Genomic DNA, 10,000 nt, shown 5'->3' with positions numbered 1-10,000 from the left:
GCGATTGTTTCAAGGCGAATCGGACTCCATAGAATTCTAATCATTATTGTCATTATTATTAGTTATACGCAGTTAATTTTGGAATAAGAAGGCGAAAAAATAAGGATAAGTATAATTGATAATGCTCCTCTTCCTCTGACCCCCCCCCCCCCCCCCCCCCCCCGCCGCCGCCGATGGCACCGATATGTGGGCCTGTCACGGCAACACGACGCGGGGCTTCCGTCAGGGCGCCGCCGCCTGACACGCCCACTTTTTGCACGCGCTGGCGGGTGGGTCGTTCGCATGGCGCCCCCGATCCCCCTCTCGCGCGTATTGTCACGCCTTTTTATGTGGGGGGGGGAGGGGGTATGTGTTCTTTTTACATACGTGATCACTTACATACATACGTACATGCGTACATGCATATATACATACATAAATACATAAATACATACTTACTTGTATATATATTTGCGTAAATTGCATACATTTTGTACACGCACGCTCAAACGCACTCCCCCCACACACACACGCACCACAAACATTATATTTGTATGTATATATGTATACATATAATCATATACACATATAAATAGATAAATGAATATAGAAACACATACCAAAAAAAACAAAGAAAAAAAAAGCAACAACAACGGCATGACCGCAAAGACACGATGGCGTTGCCCGTCTGGAAGGACCTGCAGCGTCCGCTAATCGCCGTCCGTCCGTCTCCGCAGATCCGCTCCTCGTCCGGGATTTGTTGACACGAGGCGGCGATTTCCCCCCCAAACACTCTGTCGGGGGTGGGGGGGTGGGGGAGGAGGGGCAAAGCGTTTGTTTAAGAAATTTTCGATTTTTTTGTCGATAGCGTTAGCGTTTATGGGAATTGGGTGGAAAGAATGAGGAGAGTGAGAGAGAGAGAGTGAGAGAGAGAGAGAGAGAGAGAGAGAGAGAGAGAGAGAGAGAGAGAGAGAGAGAGAGAGAGAGAGAGAGAGAGAGAGAGAAAACAAAGAAAAAAAAACTACAACAGGGATGGCAAGTGAGTGTTGACAAAGGACCTGCTTTAATCCCCGTCAGCCGAAGGAAGGTGAGGGGGGTCGGGGGTGGGGGTGGGGGTTAAGAAACCGAATAAGCCGGGGACTTCCTTAAGCCGGTCATGTCTTGCACACGTTCAACGGGATTAGGTGTCCCCCTCGCCCGTCCCTGCCCGGTGTCGAGGGGAGACGGATGGCGAGCCAGTTGGGGAGAGGGGAATGCTGCGGGCGGGCCGAGGGCGTGGGAGGGGGGGAGGGGGGAGGGAGGGGGAAGGCGTGAGCGGACGGTGTGCGTTTTAGCGGGGGAGGGAGGGGAGGGAAGGGAGGGAGGGGGTCGATTAGAAAGGAGTTGAGGATGTTTCCATTTTTTTTTCTACTTATTTTATTTTTTTACTTTTCTTTTCTTCTCTCTTCTTTTTTTTTGTCTTTTTTTCTTTCTGTTTTTTTTCCTTTTCTTCTTCATCTTTTTCTTCATCTTCTTCTTCTTCTTCTTCTTCTTCTTCTTCTTCTGTTTCTTCTTTTCAATGTGCGTATGGGAAGGGAAATGGGAAAATAGGAAAGATGAATTAAACATTGTATATAGTAGGATGCGACGCCTCGTAAAATGTATTATTCTTTAAACAAACAAAATTCATGTGAGAATGTAAGATTTTTTTTTTCTTTTGAATAAGGGAATGAGAAGGAAAATAGGAATTGCAGACGAGGGACGTAAACGTTTCCTTATTGTAGCTTTCGACGCCTCGTGAATTTCATTATTCTCTTAGGTACAGTTCAGTTCAGTGCCTTCCCTCTCCCTTTCTCTCCTCTCCTCCATTTCGTCCACCATCTCCCTCTAACTTTCCCTCAATTTCTCCCTCCCTCCCTCCCTCACTCCCTCCGTCCTCCCTCCCCTCAACTTTCTTTCTCGTCTAGTCTTTTCTTCCTTTCCCTCCATCTTCCTCTCCTTCCCTCCTTTTTCCTCCCTCCTCCTTTCTCCCTCTTTTCTCCTCGCCCTCCCTTTCCTTTCGCCCTTCCCCATCTCTCCCTCCCTTCCCCTTCCCTTCCCCTGTCCCCCTTCCCCCTTCCCCCTCCCTTCCCCCTTCCCCCTCCCTTCCCCTGCCCCCTTCCCCCTCCCTTCCCCTGCCCCCTTCCCCCTCCCTTTTCTCTCTCTTCCCCCTTCCTTCCCCTCCTTTCTTTTTTCTTTTTCCCTCTCTTCCAGTTCCCCCTACCTTCCTTTTCCCTTCTCCTCCCGTCTCTCTCCTTTCTACCTCCCTTTTACCTCCTTTTTCCCTCTCTTCCTCTTTCCCCCTCCTTTCTCACTCGCTTCCCCTCCCTCCTCTCTCCCTCCTCCTTACCTTTTCCCTCTTTTCCCCTTCTCCCTTCTCCCTCTCCCTCCCTCTTCTCCCTCTCCCTCCCCTTCTCCCTCTCCCTCGCCCTCCCCCGGACACGCCACCCACCTCTGTCGCGTGTCCGGCGCAAAAATAGACAGCACGTGCTCCCTGTCGCTGTTGCCCGGACTGCTGTTCCTACGACCCGGGCGCCGCCGGCCGCGACCGCTCCTCCGTTGACGGCGACTCAACACCAACAACACCATCGCGAAAAACACACAACACCAACAACACCAGCACCAACACTTTTTTTTTGACAGCTTAAATGATACTGAAATAGATACATAGAGGAATATATATATATATATATATATATATATATATATATATATATATTCTTTCTTTCATTTGAATTGTATTTTTTTGTGTGTTTTTGTTCGTATTTTTACTTTATTTGTTTATTTCATTTATTCGTTTCTGTTTTATTGGCGTTGGGATTGGCGAGTTGGTTTTCTTTTGCCTTTGGCGATTCTTGCTCTTTTCTCTTCTCTTTTCTTTTCTCTTCTCTTCTTTTCTTTTCTTTTCTTTTATCTTCTCTTGTCTTCTCTTCTCTTCTCTTCTCTTCTTTTATTTTATCTTCTCTTCTCTTCTTTTATCTTCTCTTCTCTTCTTTTCTTTTCTTTTCTTTTCTTTTCTTTTCTCTTCTCTTCTCTTCTCTTCTCTTCTCTTCTCTTCTCTTCTCTTCTTTTCTTTTCTTTTCTTTTCTTTTCTTTTCTTTTCTTTTCTTTTCTTTTCTTTTCTTTTCTTTTCTCTTCTCTTCTCTTCTCTTCTCTTCTCTTCTCTTCTCTTCTCTTCGTTGCGTTGTTGATATGATGACGATGGTGGTGGTGATGATGATGAGGGTGATGGTGAGGATGATGATGAGGGTGATGGTGATGAAGATGATGGTGGTGAGGATGATGGTGATGAGGAGGAGGACGGTGATGGTGATGGTGATAAGGATGATGGTGATGAATGCATTGATAGCGATGGTTGTAGTTGTTATTGTGATTGCAATAGTGATGAGGTTTATGGTGATGCAAATGAAGGTGTCATTGTTGCTGATCGTACGTTGTTTCTGTTATTTTTGTCATAGTTAATGGCATTTTGTTTGTGTTTTTGTTGTTATTGTTGTCGTGGTTTTATGATCTTAATTATCATCATCATCATCATCTTGTTGTTGTTGTTATTATAGTTACTGTTATCATCATCGTCATCGTCATCATCATCATCATCATCATCATCATCATCATCATCATCATTCCTTCTTTTATTATCAATTCATTATTGTTATTGTTATCATCATCATCACTGATTTATTTTCATTATTTTCAATATTATTTTATTATTGTTGTTGTTGATGTAGTTGTTGTTTTTGTTATTGTTATTACTACCTTTATTGCTGTTGTTATCGTCGTTGTTAATGTTATCAGTGTATTATATTTTATTGTTTTGTTGTTACTACTCCATTGTTACTATATTTCTTCTTATTTTATTTATGTTTTTACTTTTATTCTTCTTATTATTTTTATTTATTCTTCTTCTTATTATTATTATTATTTTTTTTTTATTATTATAATTGTTATTGTTATTGTTATTATTATTTTTTGTTATTATTATTATTACTATTATTATTATTATTATTATTATTATTATTATTATTATTTTTATTATTTTTATTATTTTTATTATTGTCCTTAATATATTTACCTCTCTATTGCTACTGTAATAAGTTTTGAAACGTTAAGACTGAAATCGCCTCGATCAGAGCGAGTTTCTGTTTCATATCATCATAATAATAAGAAATGTGCATAAATTAAGTAAAGAGGCGAGGGAGATTCTGGTCGCCAAGAGAAAAGTGGGAATGGGGGGGGGGGGGATCTATTCGTTGACTGAATGCAGAAACGGAGGAGATTCTGGTCAGCAGCGGGACAGGTCCATATGGGGGAAAAAGGTATTAGTTGATTGAAATCAGAAATAGCTAAGAGTCTGGTTACCGACAGAATAGTCAGTAGGGAAAAATATTATCGTAGACTGAATTCAGAGATAGTGGAAATCCTGATCGCCAACAGAAAAAAGTCATCAATAAAGAATTATAAAAAAAAACAAAAAAACTCATAGGCTGGATTCAGAAACAGCGAAGGTCCTGGTCACCAACTGCACGGCGCGAGTTGGCCTCCTGGTCCCCTGGCAGGTAACGCTTTATGCTCCGGGTCGCCTGGGAAGTCACAGCTGGGTCAGACGCGCAGGTCACCACCTTGGCGGCGTAGCAATAGGGTTTTTCGGCCTTTGGTGGGAAGATCGAAGGGCCGACGAGTGGCGATTTTTTTCCGTGTGGACTTTTTTCTTTTTCTTTTCTTTCCTTTTCTGCTTTCTGATTTGGCGCTTCCTTTCAGGCCTTGTTGCTTTAAACGTGTGTTGCCTTTCAGCTTGTAGAAGTGATTGAGAGGAAAGAGAACTCTGTAGAAACGCGTTTGGCAAAAGTGCGCCAGTGCCTTTGGAGAGAGCGGCGTCGCGAGCCCGACGAGCGCGGCCGTCTCGTGCGCCGGCGCCTCGGCCTCACGCTGGAGCGGCACCATGCGATCGTCGGAGGACAACGCGGACGATGAGTTCGTGTTCGTGGCCAACAAGGTCCTGACGGGGCCGGAGTGCCCTTCGGGGGACGTGTTTGCGGCCGGCGCCCGTGGCCCTCGCACCCTGCCGCGCCTCAACCACCTGCAGCCCATCCCCACCACGCTGGACCTGCAGCCGTCGCCCAAGCCGTGGCGCGCCGTGCACCCGCCCACCACCACCGCCCGCTCCAAGGTCACGCCCCTCCCGCCCGAGCTGATCGAGCTGCTGCCGCCACACCTTCGGGAGAACACGGTGCCGGACTTCAGCGGCTCCAGCCCGCCCCCCGCCGACGAGGCCGCGCCGGAGCGGCCGCCCCTCCCCTCCAAGTACTGCTCGGGCGACTACTACAACCTCGACGACGCCCCGCCGCCGGCGCCCGCCACGCCGCTCGCCAATTACGGCCAGCTGTCGGATCTCATTACCTCAAGTGCACTTAACGGCATTACCGCCACCCAGACCCACGCCCACGGCGGCAGGGCGGCCTCGCTCACCAGCACTCGCCCGCAGGCCCACGCCGGCGGCGCACAGGCCACGTCCCACACGGCCCCCGCCGCCCTCGCCCTCACCGACTCCGGCATCAGCAGCGGAGGCAGCAGCAACAGCAGCAGCTGCAGCAGCGTCAGCAGTCGGAGCAGCAGCAGTAAGAGCCTCCCGAGGGAAGGCTCGCGCACGTCGCTCTCAGGGCGCCCCCTGCACCCGCCCTCGCCCAAGTTCGCCCGCGCGACGCCCTCCCCAGCAGCGCCCGCGCCGGCCTCCGCGCCCGCCGAGCCGCTCCTGACGCGGGTTTCGTACACGGCGGTGCTGACGAGCGACGGGGAGCGCGCCTCCATGGTCCGCCGTTTGGAGGCTCTCACGCCCACGCCCTCGCCGCTGCTGAACACTTTCAGGGCTGCTCACACCCATTCGGAGCACCTCCCACCCGAGGCGCGCACACACACGCGCCACGTGGCCACCGCCCACTCCACTCTCAACTCGATGGGTCAGACGAAGTCGACGTCCTCAACGTCAGTGACGACCCACGCGCCCACGCCCTCCTCCACCCCTGCCCACACGCCCTCCCACACGCCCACCCATACCCCCACACACACCCCTACTCAGCGACGTAAAGTGAGGGGCGGCGGGGAAAACGCGCAGAGTGTGGGCGGCCAGGGACGGGCCAGCCCCTCCGTGCCCTCCTCGGCCGTCCTGGTCGCTCGGCAGGTCGCCGCGCCCAGGCCCTACACGTCGACGGCCTCGACGCCCACGCCTCCCTCTCCCCGCCCACAGTACCGGCAGATAAGCGGGCGGCCTCCTGAGATGGGCCCCGCCTCTCCGCCCTCGAGTCCGGAGCTGCGTCGGGCGTGGAACGTGGTGGGCGTCCCGGTGGTGTCGCCGACGGGCTCCTCCACCCCGTCGGGGCGCAGTCCGGCCCCGAGCCCCGTGCCGCGCCCGCTGCCCGCCGCCGCCGAGCTCGACTCCATCTACGATAACCTGGTGGTGCGACAGCCGCCGCTGAGCACGCCCACCCCGCGCTCTCCGCCGATGGCGAGCATCCCGCCCACCGCCCAGCGGATAGGGGCGGCCACGGGGCATCGCCAGGGGCCGCCCGCCACGCCGCCGCCGCGTAAAGTCTCGCAATCGCCGATCGTCGGAAAGCCCCCCTCGCCGCCCATGCAGCGCCGGGGGGCGTCCCGGTCGCCCACGCCGCCTCCCGCGTGGGCGCAGCAGGGCATTCCCCCGAGGGCTCAGTACGTGCCCTACTGCCCGCCCCCGGACGCCCACTGCGGCGGGTGCTGGGTGCCGGTTTGGGGGTCGTCCCCGCAGCTGTACCAGCCCCCAGGCTCGACGCCCGTGTATCCCGCCTACGTGTACCACGGGCCGCCCGCGGGCGTCATTTGTGAGGCTCGAAGCCGCAGTTGCGAGCGCCTCCCCGCCCGCCCGTCTCCGCCGTCGTCCCCGCGCAGTGGGCGGCGGTCGGCGTCTCCGTGGCGGGGGGGTTCGCCCTCGCCCGCCGGCGCCCGCCATTCTCCCTCGCCCGACCCTGTAAGTGGGCGGCCGCCGAGGCCAAGGCGTCCGCCCATGAGGAAATCCAAGACTGTGGAGGTGGGTTGCCTGGGCGTGGGTCTCCATCAGTCGTCGTCTACGCCCATGGGAGGACCAAGTGAGCCCACCCCTCTGCCGGCGCACTCGATTACATACCTGCAAGGGCCGCCCGCGCCCGGCGTGCCCTCGAACCACGTGTACATCCACGCCCTAAACCACCAGGGTGCTCCTCTGTACCGCAGCTGCGGCCAGGCGAGGCAGCAGCACATCCCCAGCTTCGACACCATCCACGAGCAGCTGGGCAAAGTGGCGAATGGGTTCCATGAGCCCGGGTCGTCCCGAGCGACTGACGCGAGCGCCGGCGGCTCCGGGCCGGGGGTTGCACGCGCGCCCTCCCCCGCGGTCTCGTCCTGTAATTCCTCGAGCCTGTCCGTAGTCTCGCCAGGAGTGTCCAGGCTGGAACAGTCAGAGATCTCAAAGCCAAAGGTAACGTACAAGTCCTCACTCTACAAGTGCATGAAAAATCTCTTGAAGCCGATACAGTAGTCGCCCCTGTATCTTGCATGAATCAACGTTTTCTGTAAGACGTGCCAGCACATTAGAAAACGCGCAGTTAGGGGAAACAAAAATAAAATGAAATTGAATGAAAAACCCGGACGAAGTATGATAGAAATCATTCTCACGATCTGTGCAAATGATCATTATTTTGACAGTATTACGAAACCACTATCAAATTATAGTCGTTATTAAGGGAGTCGGTCCTCCCTAAAGCACGTGACGTAAACAATATGGTTATGCTCAAGACCCACCATGTATCCAGAAGTAGAAGAGAAGAATGTTTGTGACACGAGAAGAAAACAGAATAGATACAAAAAAAAAAAAAAAAAAAAGAGGTAAGGAATTGGCTTGTTCATTCACGTGTTCCAGCAAGTAGTAATATCTGCATGTCTCCACTCAAAAACGCAGATGTTTTCGAATGTATTTCGTGACCCCGTTTATTCTGCTCACAGCTGTTTTCCTTATCCACACCCCTCCTACTTTGACCTTGATCTTCCGGTCTTCGCGCTGCTTCTGCTCCCACCCCCCATACCCCCCTGCTTGGTCCTGCTAACTGGTCAGGGCCGCTTGGGGGGAGGGGGTGGGTTCAGGGAAGTCTTGACACATTTTCTGTCTATCAGATCCTTGTGTCATAGACTTGGAGATCTGTTTTTACTTATTTATTGATTTATTTTGTGTGTGTGTTTGTTGATGGGGGGTATCGGTGTAAAAGCTTGTAAAAAAGTTCGAAGGTTAACCCCTCCGCTTTTTTATGTTTTATGGAGAGCGTAGATGCTGTCTAATACTAATATCTATAATGATTTTGTAAATGCTGTTTTAAACAGTGGAGTTGTAATGTTTGTTGCTAGATAGTTGTTTTTACATTTATACACTTCTGTATTTTAGGAGAAAAAAAGTTAAGTTCGAAATATATATAAAAACAATGAAACCCATTAGTAAGATTAGATAAAACTGCATTCTTGTCCAGCTAATCGTACCAAGAACATTCGGATGACTCCCTCACACCAAGCTTATTAGCCTGTGCTCTTAATACCCCACTTCTTTTCCTTTTAAAACCTTCTCAAGAGGACGACTTGACCCTCTTCATCCTCCACGCCATCGGGTTCATCAAGAGAGAGCTTTCCTAACCCTGCCTCTGTTGCGAGTGAAGTTGGATGAGGCCTAAACTAACCCTATGGCTATTTGAAGGACTGCTTCTGGTCTCCAAATCTTTATGGTGGAACGAAATCTCGATTCGGATTATCAGCAAAATCTTTCTTATAGACATATCTCAAATGTATGTGTGTGTGGTGTATTTATATATATATATATGTATATATATATAAATTCTATATATACAGTGTATATATGTGTGTATATGTATGTATGTATATGTATATATATACATACATATATATATATAAATATATATACATATACATATATACAGTGTTTACACGCAAAGTTTTACTATATCAAAATCACACAAGAACTTTGAGATTTTTTTCTATGTATATATATAAATAATGTGTGTGTATATATATATATATATATATATATATATATATATATAAATGTGTGTAGATATACACACACACATATAGATACAAAGAAAAAAATCAAATCAAAATGATTTAAGTGATTTTGATATAGTGAAATGTGGTGTGTAATCACCGTAGGTTTTTGGTCGTCGACACTTTATGCTAACCTGACAGCAAGTCGCAAGTATGGCGTGGGTAGTGGCGCGGCCGGGCACTTCACCCAGTTACCATGGTGCCATACGTCATGCCCCTCTTTCGCAAGCTGTCGCGTCTCTCTCTCTCTCTCTCTCTCTCTCTCTCTCTCTCTCTCTCTCTCTCTCTCTCTCTCTCTCTCTCTATATATATATATATATATATATATATATATATATATATATATATATATGGTATATGTATATTTCTCTCTCTTTCGCTCTCCTCCTCTTCCTTGAAGCTCTTGAGCCCAGAGCTGAGTCACCGCCACGCCGCCGAAGATGCTCCTCCTCCTCTACCTCTTCTTCCTCTTTCTTCTCCTCCTCCTCTTCTTCCTCCTCCTCCGTTTTTTCGTCCCCCCCCCCCCTCCCAGGCGGCGAGCGCAAAGGGAGCGAGATGAAAGGAGGAGGAGAAGGAGCGGGGATCGAGGCGAGATCATAGCGAGGCCTACCGATGACGGAGATTCTTCCCCGGAGCAGACGTCGCGACGGCGTTGAATCAGCGGCTAAACCCAGCGCTGAGCCATTTAAACTTTGACGCGGGGATGGCCGGCCGGGTATTTCAGTCCCTCCGCCGCCCCGGCATTTGCGGCCAGGAATTCGGAGTGGCTCTTGGGACTCCTGGTTGGGGAACCGATGTCCTCCTTTCTTCCTTCTCTTCTTCCTTCCTCCTCCTCACCTCCTCCTTCCTCCCCTCTCCTCCTCCTCCTCCTCCTTCCTCCTCCTCCTCCCCCCCT

At 50.3% G+C, this 10,000-nt stretch overlaps 1 protein-coding gene across 7 annotated transcripts in view; it reads left to right on the top strand.

Annotated features, from left to right (window-relative positions):
- Positions 1-10,000, top strand: part of LOC125028055 (liprin-beta-1-like) — a 96,621-nt gene that overhangs the window by 18,364 nt on the left and 68,257 nt on the right. For all 7 annotated transcript variants that reach the window (XM_047617341.1, XM_047617338.1, XM_047617343.1 and 4 more), the window contains exon 2: positions 4,789-7,480. In XM_047617341.1, coding sequence (XP_047473297.1) covers positions 4,937-7,480 — 2,544 coding nt within the window. In that variant the 5' untranslated portion in view covers positions 4,789-4,936. The remainder of the gene's footprint in view (positions 1-4,788; positions 7,481-10,000) is intronic.

This window comes from Penaeus chinensis, chromosome 8 (assembly GCF_019202785.1).
Source record: "Penaeus chinensis breed Huanghai No. 1 chromosome 8, ASM1920278v2, whole genome shotgun sequence".
Taxonomy (NCBI): Eukaryota; Metazoa; Arthropoda; class Malacostraca; order Decapoda; family Penaeidae; genus Penaeus; species Penaeus chinensis.
Note: the sequence above shows the minus strand (reverse complement) of the source record. Positions and strands in the feature narration are given on the sequence as shown.